This window comes from Thrips palmi, unplaced genomic scaffold, assembly GCF_012932325.1.
Source record: "Thrips palmi isolate BJ-2018 unplaced genomic scaffold, TpBJ-2018v1 HiC_scaffold_11, whole genome shotgun sequence".
Taxonomy (NCBI): domain Eukaryota; kingdom Metazoa; phylum Arthropoda; class Insecta; order Thysanoptera; family Thripidae; genus Thrips; species Thrips palmi.
Genome location: NW_023144622.1, coordinates 9,206,414 through 9,226,915, shown reverse-complemented (window position 1 = coordinate 9,226,915; position 20,502 = coordinate 9,206,414). Strand labels below are relative to the sequence as shown.

Genomic DNA, 20,502 nt, shown 5'->3' with positions numbered 1-20,502 from the left:
GTTAGTGGCCAAGAATAGAGCTATCTATGAACACGAATAGACTAATTAATAGGTCAGGCTGAAATGAAATTTAATTATTTTTAATATGTAAATAATAAGTTCAATTATATTAATTAATTTATAAGCGCTAATTAGAGCTTTATTAAGCTGTAGTTTAATTAAAACACATATGATTTAATTAAATCCCTACCCACGTTACTGAAAATGTTGCATACCAGTAAGATAATAAGTGTTGAAATCTGTTATTTGAGTGTGAGACGGCATTCTCCATGGCCGACCCATTCTCCAACACTTATGTGTCAGAGGCAAGTCTAAAAATCACATCACACTTCCTTGAGCGCGATGGAGGAGAGTGAATAGCCTGCGCGACTAGTGCATGTGGCGATGTGAGTCAACACCGCGAGCTAAGGGACTAAAGTAGACCTCAGCGCCATCTAGCGGCGGACAGACTTTTATTAAACTTAATTAAATCTTGCAGGGGATAACACCAAGTTCCTTAACATATGGCAACACCTACTTACTCGAGAGAGGATTTAACGACGAATATGACTCGACACTCTTGTTTGTCACCGGACTTTTCAAAGAAACCTTTGGCGAAATCACACTTAACATTAACTACATAAAGTCTTTATTAAAAATGATAATAAAAGCTAATAAATGTTTATTAAACCCTCTTTGTTAACAAGTTTTAATCAACATTTAAAACCTTTTATAAACGGTACTTGTTAAAATTAATTAAAGTCAATAAGCACCCGTGATAAAATTAATTAAAACACAGCCCCTAATAAAAAATTAATTAAGAATTTATCAAAATTTATTAAATGTTAATAAAAGTTTTTTACGAGGGGGTGCAATAAAATTTTTCAGTCGGTCGACCCCCTTTTTTCAAGATCCTGATGTGGACAATTCTTGGGAGCGGCCTTTGTTGGGACCAGATCTGGTCCTTCCTACGGCATGCACTGTACGAAAGAACGGTAACTACTGATAAAAAAACTACGGAATATTTTGTAAAACAAGTACGGAAAATACTGTAGACTGTACGGTGGATACTGGTTTTTGAAGTACGGTAAAGTTTGGCAAAAAAATTATCCAGGATTTACCGTCATTTTTTCTCAGAGTGACGGGAAAAGCACCACGAGGAATCGCTTCGTGCTACGAAGAAAATAAAGGCATTGCAAAATCTACGAAGAAATGCTTCGTGTTATGAAGCAAAATCTTTTGCAATACGAAGCTTTCCCTTATAATAGAAAGAAATTCAACAATGCCTTCATTTTCGTCCTCGTTATGAAGCAGATGCGTAGCAGACTGTTTCGAGTGTGGGTTGCATTTCGTTTGTTTCCAGGATGAAGCTGCCTGATCTGATCAACGACCCCACCATCGTGGCGGTGGCGCAGAAGTACAAAAAGTCCCCCGGCCAGGTGCTGCTCAAGCACATCGTGCAGCGCGGCGTGTGCGCCATCCCCAAGAGTCTGTCCAAAGAACGCATAGAGCAGAACCTCGCCATGTTCGACTGGGAGCTCAGCAAGAAGGACGTGGCTGAGATCGACGCGCTGGACAAGGAGAGAGACGGTCGCATTCTCAATTTCCTATTTTTGGGGTAAGGCAAGCAGTTAGCGCCAGGTGCATCGCGCTTCAGGTGTTTTCGCTTTCTGCACCAAGAGGCAGGCCATGGAGCATTGTGCCAATGTGAAAAACATCTCAGAAGCTTCAGGATACAACTTAGTTTGCGAGTCCCGTGGCAACCTAGAGTAAACACTGCACTGAGAATAAAAGTCATAGTCAACGACTGAAATTTTGGGCGAGATTCATTTTATCAGCCAAATTCGGGTGAGGAAATCATCCTCGAAATCTGATTTAGGGATTCAAACCGCCAAGTCTGACAAAATTGGTCTGTATTTTCAGATTTTTTAAGTGTGAGATATGAACAGTAGGCGATACAAATAGAATGGCCGAAGAAATGCCATACACAAATGTACGACAGAAAAAAGATCAGATATATCAGCGAAACTCAAGGGGGTAAAGAGTAAAGACTGGCAAATTTCGTGTCAGCCGGATTACCTCCGGATTGCAACAAAAAGTTTCTTTGAATAACCTTCGGATAACGCAGGATTACCCCGGATTACCTCTACATTTTCCCGGATTACCTCCAAATTTCGGGTCATCCGGAATACCAATTTTGCTGTCAGCCGGATTACCGACGTCGTTACCCCCTTTGGTGAAACTGGATCTTGTTTAGCTTGGGAATATCCTTTCACAGTGACACAAAATAAGGTACGACCCGTTTTCGGTCATTTATTTCCGCATCACCTTTTTAAGGGTCAAAAGTGACACCTTTCTATTATCAGTGTGCTCAGAGTCCAGGGATTGCTGTTGACCAGACCAGACATGTTCCGTAACTTCTCTCTCCTTAAGGTGCTTAGGGGACCTCCATACATTACATTCTGGCTGAATACGAATCCGCTAGCTCTGTCTCCTTGAGTACACGATTCGGATGCAGCCTTAGCAAGAAGTCGATGGACGTACCAGAGAGACAGTTTTTCAAACTCATCCATGGGCATCCTCATGCCTTTGAAAGTGTGCACACTGAAAATTGAATGGCGAGACTGATGGCCAAAATTTGGCGAGACAAAAAAGTCTCGCCATTCTGTGACGAGAGAAGAAAGTCTCACCATTTTTTTGGCGAAAAACAAAAGTCTCGCCATTTTTTGGCGAGAAACAAATGTCTCGCCAAAATATGCCAATAGTTGACTGGGACATATTTCCCGGTATCCAATAGAGTGGGGTTGCAATTATTGCCATATTGTGGCGAGACATTTGTTTCTCGCCTAAAAATGGTGAGACTTTTGTTTCTCGCCTAAAAATGGTGAGACTTTTGTTTCTCGCCAAAAAAATGGTGAGACTTCTATTTTTTTGCCATAGAATGGCGAGACTTTGTTTCTTTCCCCTAAGGTGGAATGAATTCCGTCCTTTGACTTTTCAGTGCAAGGAAGTCACGTGGTGAAGCTTCTGTTTCCAGCACGGCAAAAACAACGTCCGGGTTTCCCAGGCGCACCCTGGAACAATGTCCTGTTTTTCCAGGGTGCGCCTGGAAAACCCGGACGTTATTTCTGCCGTGGGGCACACGCCTCTTTAAAAATGGCGCTACCTCTGTTACAGAATTCCAGAAGACCACCCCTCATATCCTTTCCGCGAGTACCCGTAGTCAGCCCTGCTCTCAAGTAATCATCAGCTGCGGCCGGCGGCAGATGTTTATTTTAGCATCAATAAAATTATTTGAACACTGTTACACCATGAAGTAAGACTGCTTTCTGTCCCGTTTGTGATGCATACGATAAGCCAACCATAGCTTTAAAGCAATCGTTTGGCATCAAAACCGTAGGGTTTGGTTGACCCGACTTTCAGCCTCTATCCCACCTGTGTGTTTGGGCTACTTTTTGCCTACCTTTCTGGCAATACTGCTAGGGGCACGGAGCAAAGAAAAAAAAACATTCCCCCACTACTTCCCCAACCTCTAGGTCTGAGCGTGAGAGCTTCCTGGAAGAAGGAAACATAACAAAATAATTGACCCCAAATGCGTTGCTTATGCTTCTGGCACTCGACCCTTCCCTCCTCACTGACGTTCCAAACGCAATGAGCACAGCACGTATAGTGCAATACATTAAATCATCGCACTATACTTGAAATGCCACCGCCGCATTGCGCCAAAATGCATCGGGCAAATTGGTGTAATGAAACCGGCTTCAAAGGCATTGCACCAATCGACGCAATACTCATAGCGTTTGGATTCTCAGTGCTTCTATCGACATGAGAATTTCCGCGTATAATTTTGCATAGTTGAATCGGATGAATTTGTATCCGCCGACAAATTAAGAGTCTCACCCCTCAATTGTGGGACTTCAAGCGCACTAAAAATAATGTGTTTATGCTGTGGGTTATATGCGGTACACATCTGGTGTTTACTATGGCGCAGGCAGCATCAATAGGAGTGTGCTGTCAAATGGGTGACATTATGTTGCATATAAAAGTATTACACTGTTATAGACGTGCTCTGCCCAAGTACACATCATAATGAACATGCTTGCAAGTACGCACCTATAGATGTGTACTTGCAAGTACACTCCACAGTTGTATGCTAAGCACACATTTGATTTTGTAGTGTATCTCTTGGCAGATGGGGCTAGACCGTTCGAGACGTAAAAAAATAGTTATGAAGATAAGTCTAGAATAATGATTTAATGGAAGATCCAACGTATAAAGTGTAATTGCACACTGACAACTCAGAGTATACAACTCAGTACTACAGAGCCCCTGGCACATTTAAAAAACAAAAAAGTAAAGATTTTAACTTTCCTCTTTAACTCTTACTAAACAAGAGATGGAGGTAGTTTGAGATTAGAACATCTCAGTGCTTATCATAAAACAAAACTGGAGTCAACAAAAACTAAATTACTGCACTAAGCAGCCGGCCGGGCCGTCGAAATCTTCATCCGATCCTTCTTCGAACGAATCTTCATACGAGTCAAGAAACTCTTCATCGGAAACTTCCTCTTCAAACGAGTCAAGAAACTCTTCATCGGAAGCTTCCTCTCCAAACGAGCCCTCTTCGATCGAAGTTTCATCATCAGAGCTAGAGCACACGAAGCAGTGGCAGGGGTCGCCGAGGTTGAACTCGCTGGCGAGAATTTCGTCGAAAACAGATTCCGGTCGTAGGCTCATCGGTGCGGCTCGGGGGCGTCTGTTCAAGGGGCAAGCCATGTTGCACCTGTCACACAAGATGGCCCCGCCGTCCCGCACGCAGTCCTGCAGGGACTCTCGCAGAGCGACACACGGCGCTTTGGAGTGGTGGTCAGTGCTGCGGGCAAGAGGCGAGAGCTTGTACACAGTAAAATCCCGACGAAGAATGACTTCGTAATACGAGGAAAACGAGGGCATTGTAAAACCTACGAAATGGTTCGTATCTTGAAGCAAAATCATTCATCATACGAAGCATTTCTTCATAATACGCAGCTACTATGCAATGCCTTCATTTTATTTGTGGTTATATAAAGCAAATGCTTCGCAGGTTTTGAAGAGTGTGCACTCAGAAGTATGACTACGCTATTTCTTTTAATTCCTTTTAAGTGTGATTTAGCTATTAATAAATTGTCTTATAAGAATAAATTGGAGATGACTTAAAATTTCCGAACAATGCGTCAGCATGAATGATGCACTCCATAATTAATGGCAAATGGAAGAAAACCCAGACGAGCAGCCCGCGACAGAACGGGAGGAACAAAAGAGCGTCGCGCGAACGATAGAGAATCTCCCGTTCTGTCGCTGACTTCCGGTCTAGGTTTCCTCCGAAGTACTCTTTTCACAACGAGCGAGACACAATGCCCAGAGGAGCGCGACGTTAGGTCACACTCGTTCCAACTTGATGTGATCACCGGTAAAACTGAAGCGTAGTTGTATGCTTGATTCAAGCATACAACTACGATTCAAGCATACAACTACGCTTGAAGACTTTACGCTTGACGTCAAGCGTAGAGAAGAAGTTCTCCCATGCATTTAGATAGGCGGGAGAGGGGCAAAATGGAGAACTATGCTTGAAGCCAAGCGTAGTTCTACTACGCTTGAAAAAAGGCGTAAAACTACGCTTGAGTTCTACCAGTGATGTCATTCTCCACGAATGAGTACGTCAAAAGTGTGCATTGAACTCACCATATGAATCCCACGAAGTCCAGCGGGGCTCTCGCCTTTAGCAGTTGCCGCAACTGGGCCTGGGCTGCAGCGGCCGGGTCGATGGTGACCAGGAGGCGGCGGAGCAGCGTACAGCGCTCCAGGGCTTGGGCAGGGAAGCAGCAGACGGCAACCTCCTCCAGGGTGGCCGCGTTGGCCTCCACGAAGGCCGTGCAGGCCTGGAGTTCCAGCTGCAACCCAGCGCGAGGGGCACTGTACTAATTAAATGCTCGGACGCAAGGCCCAGGCCTGACCAAAAGTCACGCCTAAAATCGGCATGGCATGCGAGTGGCGCCGTCTTCAACACCACAAATCCAAGAGGTCAAAATGCCAGACATCCCACCTCTCCAGCTTGAGGCGAAGCAAACAAGTCTTGCCAAGTTTTAGTCAGACCTGAAAGTCTCGCCGAAATTTGGTTTTAACCCAAAAGGGCGAGACTTTCTTGTCTCACCATGTGGTCCGAATTTTCAGCCTGATGCGGCCTGTACAGTAGTAGCATCATTTTATGGCGACACGGTAAAAACGGTTCCTGGTTTTCCCAGGAACTCAATGAAAATTGCCGATGCCTTAACCATGGAGTTCCTTGTAAAACCAAGAAACTTTTTCACCGTGAAGACTCTTTTGTCTCGCAAAATTGATCCAGGATGGGAATAATTCGACTTATATCCAAATTTAGTTCATATTAAATTATTGTGTCTTATTATGAGTAGCATCATTGCACCAGATTATTTGACTCAATTCCTAGCAGTTAAGGAGAAAATCCACTTTGAAAAAAGATGTAATTCAACTTGACCCCTTTTACACTCCCAATTTAGCGGAAAATGGAAACAACCGAACCAAAGTCAGCATATTGTTGATAGGAGATCACTTTTATGTCAACAGAAGTCAACTTAACCCTCTTTCATTTTAAGAACTTAAACGGAAAAAGGAGCTAAGTCAAAAAAATGCACCAGGGGTACTTACACTCTCTGCTGAATAAAGTTCCACTTCACTTGTCTCCAAATTCCACTGTGTTTAGAAAATATAACTTGAGATTTCCATTTTAACAGAAAGTGAAAAGTCACAGAAATCCTACACACAGTGACCTGACACTCTTGATGTTCATCTCAGAATTTGACTTATGCTCCCTGAACTTGTTACCATCTGCAACACTCCTTTAAGTTTTAACTTTCCCTGCTATGCTAACAGATTTTTGTTCCTCCTGAAAAATGGTCAAAATGGAGTTAACCCCTTCTTCCGCTTCCTGGATCAATTTTGGTTTGACTTTCAGGTCCCCCCAACACACACACACACCCTCTCTGCCAACTCACCCCGGGGTGGCATACGAGCCTTTGCAGAGTCCCAGTCGTCGCGGAGTAGCCTGAAATGGCCGGCTCCTCGTTCAGCCCATTGTACGGCAATTCGGACCACTGGTAGTTCAAGTCAGTAGTCACAAAACTGGTCAGCTTGGGCAGGGTCATGACCGCCCGCAAGACCTCCAACGTGGGACTGATGAGTGTCAGGCCCTCCAGGGACTCGCGCTGACGCTGCAGGTACTTCACCGTCCACTTGAGGCTTCCGTTCAGCACTGCCGATTTCACCTGGGGAAATTGCATACACACGCGCTACAAAAAGTCTTGCAAGCATTTGCTTTGGAACAATGGAGAAACACTGAGAATGAATTGGTCACCACCATCGCCCTTTTAATGGGTGATGCAACTTCGTTGCCCAAATTTTGGTGACGAAAAATTCATCACCCGAAATTTGGTAACAGGCGTTAGGTCGCCCAAATTTGGGTAACGCCGTCGGCGACGCCGTGAGGTTCGCGATGACGTCCATCCGGAGCCACCACGATGACCGGAGGCCTCAACGCCACATTGGGCCATCGTGGTGGCCCCGGAAGAGCGTCATCGGGGACCTAACGGCGTCGCCGACGACGTTACCCAAATTTGGGCGACGATTTTCTGACTGCCCAAAATTTGGTCACCGCGAGCTCGTCACCCAAACTTGGGCAACGATGCGTGCGTTACCCAATGAAAGGGCGATGGTGGTGACTCTTTCATTCTCAGTGAAATGAAGGAACGCCGTTACGTTTTAGCTTTCCAACATAGTATGGAGAACCTACACTTTACGACATTTGAATTGCACCCCTCCCGAGGAGGCGAGCTGAACACAGGCGCGGATACAGGGGGGGCAATAGGGTTTTTGCCCCCCCCCCCAAGGTAGGCAAAAGTGTTACTTTTCCCCTGTAAGTAGGCAAAAAGTGCTACTTTGCCGCCCCCCCAATAGGCCGCCTCTGGATCCGCCACTGGCTGTACACGCCACGGGGTGGCTGCAACGGGCGTACCTTGCAGATGGGCTGGGTGGTCATCGCCGCCCTGGCGGCAGGCTTCATGCTCTTCGGACAACTGACGAAAAGGAGGTTCGGGGCGAACCTCATAGTCCGTGCGAACACCTTCGCCCCTTCGTGTTTGTCCTTCTCCACTTTGCCGGTCGAGGGGGGCACGTCGTACGTCAAAGATCTCCCCATCCACACGGTGGGCTGGAATCAAACAAGACCCACACTCTAAATGTCTTACAATGAAATTTGACCTATGTTATTCGTATGTTACAGTGAATTCGGCGCAAGCATAATACGAAGCAATATTCCTTCGTAATACGAATCTTTCAGCTTTTCATTGTAAGATACAAAGAACAACCTTCGTAATACGAAGAAAAATCACCTTCGTATTATGCTTGCGCCATTTCCTTCGTAATATGGGAAATTTCTTCGTAAGACATTTAGAGTGCACGGTGTACCCAACTAACCCACTCTCATTCCTGGAACGTGACATCACGTTGAAATGAATGTGACAGAATGTCACGTTCCTTTGAGCGTTGTGTCACATTCGTTTGAATATGAATAAGCTGATTTTTGGCTGATTCACATCCAAACGAACGTGACACAACGCTCAAAGGAACGTGACATTCTGTCACATTCATTTCAACGTGATGTTACGTTCCGGGAATGAGAGTGCCACAAACGCAACAATACACGTTCTGGGGCCGTGAAAGACAACTGTAGTAAAAAAAGTTCCGCCAAGGCAAGCTTAGCAAAGCGGTCTTGCCGTGGCCCGGCAGGCGAGGCCGGGCAGAGAGGGGGCAAGGAGGGAGGGGGTGGCTGTGAGGAGTGGGGACTGACGCGGCGGCGCGGCGGCGCAGGACGACGACGGACGACGGAACCAACACGACCATGCAGTCCCCTCCGAGCGCGCTGAATAGATGGATGGATGGGATGGGATGAGTGGGATCGGATGCAGAGCTAGAAGCGGTAGCAAGACCGCTTAAAAATTTCAATGGTAAAATTAAAGCGTAACTGTACGCCTGAGTCACGCCAGAAGTGAGATTTGAAGCATTGGCAAGAATTATCCAACTGGGGAATATCTGAGCACACAGAAAACCATCCACGCAGCATGCTTCGTAATAAACGAAGAAACCGAAGGCTTCTTGCAAAGAACAAATGACCCCCCCCCCTCCCTCTTTTTAAGCGGTCTTGCTACCACTTCTAGCTCTGCATCCGATCCCACTCATCCCATCCCATCCATCCATTCAGCGCGCTCGGAGGGGACTGCATGGTCGTGTTGGTCGTCGTCGTCTGTCGTCGTCCTGCGCCGCCACGCCGCGCCGCGCCAGTCCTCACAGGCACCACCTCCCTGCTTGCCCCCTCTCTGCCCGGCCTCCCCTGCCGGTCCACGGCAAGACCGCTTTGCTAAGCTTGCCTTGGCGGAACTTTTTTTACAGTGATGACAATATGCTACGTTTTAAGATGCTTACGTTTTAAGATAGCAGTAGGGTCAGGGCGGGGAAGAACTGGACAGGGGAAGAACTGGACACCCCAAATTTTACTTCGAATACCGTAGGCACAGGAATAACAACTACCAAAAGTTGTTCCGTGGCATCAGCGGTTCATTACACGACAGTTGTCAGGCCAGTACATAAGGCATTTCAAGTAAAATGTGCGGTGTCCAGTTCTTCCCCTGTCCAGATTTTCCCCGCCCTGACCCTATATTTGAAAAGGATTATTTATAAATGATCAGTCTCCAATATACTAAAACTATATATAGTTGTCAAAATGACGAATAGCATTTTACTAATAGAATTGGGTCCCAAATTAAGATTTAATTTGCTTGTAATTGCAAAGAAATTCAAATGTAACTCCAATTTGTTAACTTTATAGAATAGGCTTTGCAAGGCACAAACTTGTTGTGCAAACATCATGTTTTCTTCGCAACTCTGAGCAGAACATTCTTTGCAAAGTTTTTGGAGTGCATCGAACCTGGACTGTGATGCATCCGTAACATGCACGATGCACCCTGTGTCTTTGACTTCACAGGTTTCAGATTTTCACTGCTCTAGGTCAGCAGGACGGCAACTGCATTGGTCTCGGAGAAACTTACCAGCTTAGCCGCTTCCCTCCAGCCAAAGCAGGACTGGCCAGCGGAGATGACATCCTCGTTGGAAAGCCAGGCGAATATGGTGGTGAGGAGAATTTGCGGCAGTCCATTCCAGTTAGAGGGGAGCTGGGTATTTTAACGGACGAGTTTGTGTTAGCATCATAGAATGTCATGAACTATCACAAACGCTGTTGTTGCCAAATTATCCCGAAATTATCCGCTTAATACAGAAGAGAACCAGATGGGAGGATTCGGGCAGTTCTTCCACTTTGGGACTGACGAACTTGCGAGAGTATTCTTTCTAATGGCGAAAAGCGTGTTAAGAGTGGCAAAAACAACAATTCACCCACATTTGAATAAACTTGGACACGAATTTTTAGGTCATGCCATCACTCCACAACCCGAACTACACACACTCTCAGCACGTTACTGACTTTTTCCTCATCAATTACGTATCCGTAGGGTCAGGGCGGGGAAAATCTGGACAGGGGAAGAACTGGACACCCCACATTTTACTTGAAATGCCTTATGTACTGGCCTGACAACTGTCGTGTAATGAACCGCTGATGCCACGGAACAACTTTTGGTAGTTGTTATTCCTGTGCCTACGGTATTCGAAGTAAAATTTGGGGTGTCCAGTTCTTCCCCTGTCCAGTTCTTCCCCGCCCTGACCCTATAAACATCAATAATGCTTCATATATTCGAAGTAAGTATGACTAATTTCCTCTACAAAACAAAATTCTCAGTACATTATTTAAAATTTCCTGAGTAGTTCGCTACAAACAGGAAAAGTACGTGTTATGGTTGCACAAATTACTTGCTCAAGTACTGACAAAATGAGCAAAAAGTCAATAACGTGCTGAGAGTGCAGCAACAAGGTTCCGAAGCATGTCGCTTCGTTAGACGAAGAAAACCAAGGCAATGTAAAATCTGCCACTAGCAAATGTCGACCAGTCATGTCCTTTGCCTCCCAGTGTCGACCACACTGTGTCTTATTCCACTCAATAAACCTAAAATAATACTAAGTACACAGTGGATTTTGTAGTGTACTCGTCCTAATCGTGGATAAGCAAAAGCATGTAGGTCTGTAGCGTAAAGGACTATTCTCATGCGTCCCCCCCGTTACCTCAGCCAGCTCCGTGCAGGCGCTCGTGGAGGCCTCGGCGTTGTCGACGGCAGCGGCATTGCTTCGGCCACGCCTCGACGCTTTGGGCTTGGGGGCGCGGGGCTGTGTCTCGGGTCCGTCTGATGTGGACTGCTTCGGCGCAGTGCGACGTGCTCGCTTCGGCTTCGGTCCGCTCGGGCTGTCGCCCATGACCGCAGCGTCCTGAGATCGCTCAACACCTGCGAAAACAAGAGAACCGAATGAGCACTTACATTCATCATTATCTGGACAGACTTTGATCTGCGAACAGGCTTAAACCTTACGAAATACTTTGAGGTACAAACTTGAATTACGTAGGAATAGTTCGTAAACTACTAATTATTTTCTTTAAAAGCTTATGCTCAAAATGATTTTTAATATGGAGCTTCTTTTCTTCTCAAGGCTCAAATGGTTTGTAATATTGTTTGAGTGTTTTCAATTACGTTACGCAGTTTCGACACTCCACGAGTCCCTACTTCCTACATGTAACTCAGCGTTACGCCGGCCCATACTCCCTACACCTCCCCCCTCACTCATTTTCCTCTCCCCCCCACCCTATCTCCTTTTCCCTCCCCCCCACCCTAACTCCTTTTCCCCTCCCCCCTTACTCCCTTTCCCCTCCCCTCCCCCCCACCCCCACTCCTTTTCCCCTCCCCTCCCCCCCCCACCCCCACTCCTTTTCCCCCTCCCCCCACCCCACTCCTTTTCCCCTCCCTCACACCTCAGGAACGGTTAGGGGACCACAAATCGGCGCGGCGCAGGTCCCCTTCCGAGCGCGCCCGAAGTCCCCCTCGCCGAGCGCGGCCCGAAGGCAAGCCCGAAGGTCCACGTGGGTATTACGAGGATGGGGATAACCCCGGACCCTCGGGGGGCTTAGTCACTCAAGTAGAGTTGTCGAGCGCCTCCTCAGAAGATGTCTCCGTGGCTCCGGGGTACCACCTCTGCCTACGGCCTCTAGTATTAGTGGTTCACATACTGGCCAGTTTTTAATTTTTCGGTTTCACCCATCCTTTTTAGTTATGTTCAAATTTTAGGTTGGACAATATGTTTTAAGAATATTAAGGTTTGGTTTATATATGGTACGTTAGGTTACGTGAAGTTGGTCAGGTCGCAAGTGACCGAAACTTGTCGCGACTATAGCATGAAATATTTTGAGAATAGAGTAGGCTAAGATCTGTTGACATTAGAAATAGATCTGCCGCGATGAGAATAAGATCTGTAGCGAGCCCGTTTGGTTTTGATTAGGATAGGTTGGACAAATTATTTTAAAAATATTAAGGTAGCCGTCTGTCCACACCAACATACTACAATTTCCTTCTGACGAACATGCATTTCCATCTGCAGCAGAATCTAGCTCTGCATCGAAGCCGAAGACCTTCCCCTGGCTAATAGATGTTAAAACTATTAGCATTTAGGGTATTTCGATGATTATGGCTCCTTCGTGCCCCAGGTTGCCGTGCTCGGCACGGCACAAAGTCCCCTTCGGCTCCGGCCGCTCGGCACTCTTCGGCACCGCTCGGCTCGGCCGCCAGGGCGGCGGCGATTTGTGGTCCCGTATCAAGACGTCACACCTCCACTCCTTTTCCCCTCCCTCAAACGCTAACGCTAGGTGATGCTTACTTTCTTTTTTAAAGGAGACTTTAATTCGTCGCTTATTCTTTTGAAACGTGCTCTCACACCTAATGTATTTTGCGCAACGTTTCGCTACTCTGTGAGCCTTCCCCTCACCCCCTCACCTAGCGTTACGCAAGTTCGAAGTTCGAGTTATTGATCTTCCCATCCCGTGTCAGATTAAACCTAGGCATCTGTCACTCCCGGAGTTTCATCCCCTCTCAAGAGTGATTTCAAAATTCTTCAACATTAAGGTACGGTTTCCTTTTACTTGGTCACCCCTGTGAAGCATGATTCGATCCACTGTTGAACGAAGTGTAGAGCGCCGACAACCTATCTACCTTCACTGATCGAAGCATCCATGACTCTACTGGCTCGCAGACAAAGGAGGTGTCAGGGACGGCCAGCCACCACACGCTGAAAACCTTTCGAACTAATTGAGCCCTACGAAGTGCAGTGGCTTCATAAAACAAGGTAGTTATAGCATATGCAAGCTTTCATTGAAAATAGCTCGTAACCCACGAACTATTTCTCCGCATCTCAAAGAAAATTAAGTTGCACAACGCATGCTCGAAACACTTCGTAACGGTTCAAGTATGCTCATACACGAACCGTTGAAAGGGTCAGGCAATTTGATGCTAAAACAGCAAACTAAAGTGCGGCTAGAATAGCATCCGCGCTAGGCGTTGACAGGTACGATCTATTGTAATATATGTCTCAGGGATTAGTCTGTTAACATGTCGTTCCGACGCTTTTTGAGTCGGTACCCACAAAGTAAAAATCTATGAAGAATCGCTTCGTAATACGAAGAAAATGAAGGCATGTGAATAAATGCTTCCTATTTTGAAGCAAAATCCCTCGTAATACGAAGCATTTCTCCATATTACGAAGCAATTCTTCAATGCCTTCAATTTCTTTGTAGTTATGAAGCAAATGATTCATAGGCTATCAGGAGTGCAAGCTGAAAAAAATTAATGGAACCAGTGTGAGATATCAATGGTGCAGCAGGTGGCTTGGTACAGCTTAGCTAGGTACAGTTTACCTTGGTACATTTGTAGGCCCCCACTTAGCTGATTTCTGATACTGGATCCAGATATTTTAGAGTTGCAATTGTATTTCATATGCAGCCATCCGTGCCCTGTGGCCCTGTTCCACGGCAGTGTTCGTAATCACAGTAAACCGTGCACCGTGAATTGTTAACTTCTACATGTTTTCTGTCGCGTTCGCCTGCCGGTGACGTTAGGATGTTGCGCTCTGTTCGCGCTCCGTCGCCTTCGGATGCGTCTGCTCACACTCCTCAAACCTAACTGTCTGCTCACTCAGTACACACAAATGCATGCTTGCAAATCACACTTGCAAACGCATGCTTGGAACCGCGTAACTCCGTGCTAAGCGCAGGCATTTGTAAGTGTGTACGGAACTTAGTATGCATTTGTACTTAAATGTGTACTTGGCCAAGTACGCATATGTAAGTGTGTAGTTAGTAAGGTTATGAGGTATGTAGTGTGAACGTGTTCTTTTGCCACAGGCTTCCACCTTTCACGGTCACTCTCTAGTGTCGCAGTCACCATGCCCGGGACAGGCAAGAGAGCGCACGCCGCGGACAGCAGCGAAGCAGGGAACGAACAAGCCCCCGCCAGCAAGCAACAGAGGACCGACTCGTAAGTACTTGCTCTGCTCGCACTGGTACACAAGTCGAGTTGACACTTCCACCAGAACGCCGAGTGAAGAACAAGAGGAAGAAAACGCACTCCCCGGAACCAGTTCTCAAAATCTTCTTATTTGGAGGTTTTGACAGTTTGAAATTATGAAACTCATCTTTGGTAAATTTTAAGCCAATTTTAGAACCCAAATGAACCCATAGCATTAACAAATCAGTGACTTCTATGGACTTTCCCTTTCCGGCTTTACTTTTTCTTCTATTTCTTCACCGAGTGAATGGCCAGAAGTAAAGGTTTCACATCCAGGCGGTCTTTCTGTCGCAGGGCGATTTTCTGGTAAAGTTTTAACAACACTTAACGTGTGACTTTTCTCAGAATCAAACAAATAGTTGGGGTTTAATCTCGTGCTGTAAAGTTTCGTTCGTAGAGCTGTCGTTTGTTGAAGCACAAACAAAATTTTAAATTTGGATTTCCCTTAATCTTAAACAACCCACCTTTATTTAGATCATAACGCAGAATGCACTGCATCGAGTGTGCACTAAAAGTGGAACTAGACTAGATTGTGACAAGCTTAGTTTTCCTCTATTTTTTAATATTGCTGCCTGAAGAATGGGATTATTGCTACTGCATGAGCCTCAATCCAGTGTCTAAAATATTTTCATGCTGCTGTCTGCCACCTCAGGTTAGTTTTCCTGGCGGGGTGGTGTTTGAAAGGTTTAATCGATTCTCTCAACCGTTTCCTTTGAAGAATTCACTAAGTTTCCAGCTGTCAGCTCCTGTGAAGCAACCTTAAAGAATCTCAGTAAAAAAAATAGAAATATTGTCAACGTTGGTCTTATTTTCTTTTGGAAGACACAACCAGTAAAATCAGACAACTTATCTGCAATTTGCGTTCTATAATGAAGTTCAGCCCGTCTTAACCTTTTGCTTCCATAAGTATATACTGTAATATTCCCAGATGCTGTAATCTCGAAACTTTTTGATTGGTCATGAAATTTGAGTGGAATACACCCTAGAGACCCTACGAAGTAATTGCTTCATAACTACGATGAAAAGGAAGACATTGTAGAATTGCTTCGTATTACGAAACGATTGCAGCCTTATTGCACCTTACGTGCAATGCGTCCCGAAAATGCCCTATGCTAGCATCGCAATGGGAAGGCATTGCACTTCATGTGCAATGCTCTTGCATTGCACCAATTGACGGTACATTCATAGCGTTTGAATTCTCAGTGACGGGCCTGTTACGCCGAGAAATCCAATCCTAATAGAAAGAAGCTTAAAACCATCCGCCGGCCGTAGTCTTTCGGCGTAGCGCAAGGGCTTGTCATATCGTAAGGATACACGGTAAAAACGTTACCTGGTTTTCCAGGAAGCCTATGGTAGGGGCATGGGCGCTTTCCAGGGAGTTCCTGGGAAAACAAAGAACCGCTTTCACCGTGCACTGTCAATGCTCCCGCGATGGATTTTTCGTTTTTGCTTTTAAAAAAATCGTGTATTAGCGTAAGGAAACTCGTAACTAGGGGTACGCGCCGTTTTGTGTGGGCGCGTAGTGTGGCTGAGCGATGCGAATTTGTGCACTTCGGACTGCAGCTTGTGGGCTCATATTGAGTGAAATGTAGGTCTGGGGTATAAATGGGAGTGATTTTTGTTATCAGCACACAAAAAACTGTTGGGATCAACGTCAAACTCGATTCCAAAATTTTGGTCCAAAATTGGTCAAAATTCGGTAATGCGTGAGTCTGAGAAAAATTTGGAAGTCATTTTTGAGCTCAGCGCATCAAAAACTGCAGGAAACAATAAAAAAACTTGATTTGAAAATTTTGGTCCAAAATGACCGAATTTGGGATAAAAATATAAGTCTGGAGTCGAAATGGAGGAGATTTTCGTCATCAGCACACAAAAAACTGTTGGGATCAACATCAAACTCAATTCAAAAATTTTGGTCCAAATTTGGTCAAAATTGGGTAAGGCGTGAGTCTGGGAAAAATTTGGAAGTTATTTTTGAGTTCAGCTCATCAAACACTGCAGGAAACAATATAAAACTCGACCTGAAAATTTTGGTCCCAAATGACCTAATTTGAGATGAAAATATAAGTCTGGAGTAGAGATGGAAGTGGTTTTCATAATCAGCACTCCCAAAACTCCAAGAATCAATATGAGATTCGATTGAAAAATATTGATATCAAATTGATCAATAATGGGTAAAGAATGGGTCTGGGTTGGTCTTCATGGATCACCCTTTGTCGTCACCAATACTCAAATGCCACACCAATGCGATTCCTTCAGTCGAGTAACATTCCATTGCCAGCATTGAATCGCTTAATTAGCTACTCGTCTGCTTGACTCACTATTCGATACATCTTTTTCTTCAAACTAATGAATTCACAAATTTACAAGGTAGGTTTACGCCAGACCGCGTCTTGTCGTAACAGGCTTCGCGATGTCTCGCTGCCTGTTCCTCCAATCCACGCCTGGCGTACCTACCTTGGCCTGCGGCGCTAGCCTGCCTCCGGCAGGCAATGGCTTGTCCATTGTCGGTTATTTTTTAACTTGTTGAATGCTGGGGGGCTCCGCCCCCCAGACCCCCCTACATTCTGAATAGAGTTGTCTTATCTGCAGATAACACGACCTTGACCCTTGTCACTTTTTAACTTGTCGAGGCTGGGGGGCTCCGCCCCCCAGACCCCCCTTTCTCCAAGCCAGAAGTGATCTATCTGCAGAAAACTCTATTTTTCGCCGTTTTTTAGGTGTTTTTCGGCTATAAAAACTGAACCAGTTGAGCTAGGATGGTGAAATTTCGCGTGTGCCGAGCCAAGGACATACCCAAAAAGTGTGCAAAATCTCACCGAGATCGGCCGAGCCGTTCAGGAGGAGTAGTGCGGACACACACGCACGCACGCACGCACGCACGCACACACGCAGACAGGAAAAACTTTTCAACCCCACCTGAGTAACGGGCTTCGCTATCGCTCAGCCAATTAGTTATATTTGAGAAGCCTTTTGTCATTCTTTCATTTAAAACCAGTGAATTAAACAATATAGACTGGAATATGTAATCATAGTTTTTATTAAGTTACTCAGTTTAGGGCAGGCTGATCTGAAGCATTCGACGGAGAACAAGTTTTGTCAAATTCAGTGAATCGTCTCATGAAGTCAAATGCAGAGGCCACTTGTTGCTTAATACGCCAACTTAATTTACCTTATTCATGCCTCGTGATATTTTATCTTTAGAGTAAAAGAATACAGTATAGTCTTAACATTGGGCTTACATTCAGAAAGCCAGCTTTTAAATCATTATCAATACTTGGTTCCAGTTGTCGGACACAAGCTTTGGTGAAGTGAAAGGAATCGTCCCATTAAAAGCAATTACCAAGTCACCCACCGCTCAAAACCTGAATCGTCTGATTGAACCCAATATCAGTTCAAAATCTGTTAGCACTAAATATATGGATTATTTATTGCACAAAATACATCTATTTATGGATTCTTTTAATCAATAGATGTAAGTACTAGAATATTGATGTTAGCTTGCAGCATTGCAATAGAGTGTCATTTCCCCGAGACAAACCAAGACAATTAACATGTCTTCTAATTTCAACAGAAGTTATTCATGCATTTACCTGATTTGATTTACTATGAAATTTAAAAATTAGGATAGTATCAGAGAGAATAAAATCAGTAGATGCACACAAAGGCAAAGAAAACATTGTATTTACAATCCACAACTACACTCAATGCACTGACCTGTTCCCCTGTGACGGGGGAAGAGGGGAACGAAACACGTAAACCATTCTCACATTTAGTTTCCGTATTTTCCTCTGTTGACACCCCGGAAGGGTTTCAATCATTCTAGAATGTTAAAAAACTATCTCAGTACCTATTTGAGAACCCCTTTGCTCTTTAGTTTGTTTATTTGCATAAGTGCCGTCCCGTCTTGCAGACGGCTTGCAAGCGCGGCAGCCAGGGTTGCCAGACCCCTAGTGCACCGTCCCGCCACCAGAGCACGCTCAACCCGCCGCTTCCCGCCACCTTTCAAAATAGCCTAAAACCGCCTAACGAAAGCACCATCCCGCCTAAATTCGCGGGAAAAGTATTCAAAGATCAGATTTCAATGTTTTTAGTCTTTATTTCTCCTTGACAATTGAAAACAATGAACCAGGCCCTAACCCCCTTCAAACCCTAGAAATAATAGGGTGCGATCATACTGCCTCGGTGGCGAGGTGTGGGTACTCTCGACTCGGACTCGAAACAAGCCGAAACAACCAAAAAAGGCCATTTTGACCACTTGGAATCAAAACCGCCCAAATTTATTTCATTTATAGCCTAATTTGCGGTTTTCCGTAAATCGGAATTTCGACCCGCCGACTGAGACCAAAAAATAGCCTAAGTGGCGGTTTCTAGCCTAATCTGGCAACCCTGGCGGCAGCCGGTATGAGAAATTGGTAAGCGACACGCTGCTACCAACCTAAACACGCTAATTACCTAGTTCAAAATGATGTTTTGAATATTTCAAACGATGATAATTGTTAATCTGAGATAAACTCCCCCTGTAGGATGTTTAGGTGACATCAGGTGTGAAATTTGGATACTATTCGTTCAGTAGTTGCTGAGAAACGTGAGTGATTACATACAGAGAGACAGACAGACAGACGCACGACCAGTCACTTTTCGGAGCGCCCAAACACGGCAAGGGCTTCGCTATCGCTCAGCCAATAACGCAACCCGCCTTAATACAATCTGTTTTCGAACTATGCGCAGGGCGAACTGGTGTGTCGACTGCTGGGCACCTCCGAAGGACGCGTGCCGCGGGGACCACAGTCTGCTGGACAGGACTGCAGCCGAAAGGGACCTGCAGGAGCAGTTGACGGCCGTCCGCACGGAGCTTACGAAGCTGCAGGCACGATTGGACGCGCTGGGCAAAGCTCGTCTGCTCGACGGCCCCGTCTTGCTGGCAAGCATAGATGAAAGCGACGGCTCGTTTGATGGCTGGATCGTCCAAGGGGGAGACATTCGCATTGCTCTAGCCTCCAACTTGTGTCTCACTGGCGAAGACAAGGAGAAGATCCTCGAGGCGCTAGGGGGTGTGGGTGTAGAGTATGATGTGGATGGGAATCAGTCTGTCATGGCCCACTGCGAAGTGGACGACCTGGATGGCCTCCTGGACAAGTTCCCCGACTTAGTGGTAGGCCAGGAGGTGCGGGACGGGGACGTGCTGCTTAATGCTAAGCGGCTGAGGCTGGAGGTTTACTTCAAGGGTACGGAGGTCAAGGAATCTGGTTCGAAGCAATTCGGTGCCGTGAAGGATGGTCTCAAGGCTCTGCAGGCCGAGGGCTGCCCTTCTGACGGCTCGTACGCAAGTGTCAAGGATGAATGCTGCAGCGGAGGTGAAGAAAACTGCTTCTGTATGACTCGTCGTCCTGGGTCCAGTTATCTGTATGCCGTGAAGTTTGAGAACAAGGACGAGGACAAGAATGAAGACCAGCCCTCTGGTCTCAGCCGGGAGTAGTGTTTCCTCGTGGTTTTGTTTTGTACGTGCTCGGTCATCAATTTGTTTTCCACATGACAGGAGGATCCTCGATAAAGTTGTTTCATTCTTTCAAGAAAATGGGAGTTTATGCGCAGATGTGAATGTCTTCTCTTAATTTTGATCATATTCCAAAAATTAAATTCATATAAAAAATTTAGTAGTTGTGTTTTACTTGATAGACTTAAAATAAGTTTAAACTGACCAATTTACGATTTGTTTACTCATTACAAAACTTACATGAAACGCTTCAAAAGATGGAAATGGAGAGAAAAGTTTTAGGCCACTTGGCCACTTAAACCACTTTCAACCACAGGCTTTTAGCCTGGTTTGCTGAACCCACGAGGGAGGTTGTTATTTATGGGTGAACAACCAAACGAACATGAAAAGTGTGTTCATAATATAAATCAAGTAAACATTACGGTGTAA

General features: G+C 45.5%; 3 protein-coding genes across 23 annotated transcripts; 2 read left to right on the top strand and 1 right to left on the bottom strand.

Moving 5' to 3' along the window:
• Positions 1–1,267: 1,267 nt before the first annotated feature.
• Positions 1,268–3,291, top strand: LOC117639475 (aldo-keto reductase family 1 member C23-like protein). Of its 2 annotated transcripts, XM_034375180.1 has the most exons (3): positions 1,613–2,016; positions 2,108–2,271; positions 3,157–3,282. In XM_034375180.1, exons 1-3 carry the CDS (start codon positions 1,971–1,973, stop codon positions 3,220–3,222), a joined length of 276 nt encoding a protein of 91 aa, XP_034231071.1. In that variant the 5' UTR covers positions 1,613–1,970; the 3' UTR covers positions 3,223–3,282. The 2 variants fall into 2 exon arrangements, with proteins under 2 accessions (XP_034231070.1, XP_034231071.1); XM_034375179.1 differs by lacking the exons at positions 1,613–2,016; positions 2,108–2,271 and adding an exon at positions 1,268–1,597 and having other exon boundaries at positions 3,157–3,291.
• Positions 3,292–4,214: 923 nt separating this feature from the next.
• On the bottom strand, positions 4,215–14,238 carry LOC117639540. 15 transcript variants are annotated; one of them, XM_034375305.1, is made up of 7 exons: positions 14,205–14,238; positions 11,257–11,474; positions 10,134–10,256; positions 8,045–8,239; positions 7,029–7,298; positions 5,701–5,909; positions 4,215–4,852 (listed from the first exon to the last, which is right to left on the bottom strand). In XM_034375305.1, exons 1-7 carry the CDS (start codon positions 14,221–14,223, stop codon positions 4,447–4,449), a joined length of 1,440 nt encoding a protein of 479 aa, XP_034231196.1. In that variant the 5' UTR covers positions 14,224–14,238; the 3' UTR covers positions 4,215–4,446. The 15 variants fall into 15 exon arrangements, with proteins under 15 accessions (XP_034231196.1, XP_034231194.1, XP_034231205.1 ...); XM_034375303.1 differs by lacking the exon at positions 14,205–14,238 and adding an exon at positions 13,928–14,160; XM_034375314.1 differs by lacking the exon at positions 14,205–14,238 and adding an exon at positions 13,498–13,637.
• Positions 12,857–20,233, top strand: LOC117639542. Of its 6 annotated transcripts, none has more exons than XM_034375319.1 (4): positions 12,857–13,139; positions 13,267–13,359; positions 14,414–14,546; positions 19,308–20,233. In XM_034375319.1, the coding sequence occupies exons 3-4, from the start codon at positions 14,455–14,457 to the stop codon at positions 20,053–20,055; spliced, it is 840 nt and encodes a 279-aa protein (XP_034231210.1). In that variant the 5' UTR covers positions 12,857–13,139; positions 13,267–13,359; positions 14,414–14,454; the 3' UTR covers positions 20,056–20,233. The 6 variants fall into 6 exon arrangements, with proteins under 6 accessions (XP_034231210.1, XP_034231209.1, XP_034231211.1 ...); XM_034375318.1 differs by having other exon boundaries at positions 13,202–13,359; XM_034375320.1 differs by lacking the exon at positions 13,267–13,359.
• The last annotated feature ends 269 nt before the right edge of the window (positions 20,234–20,502 follow it).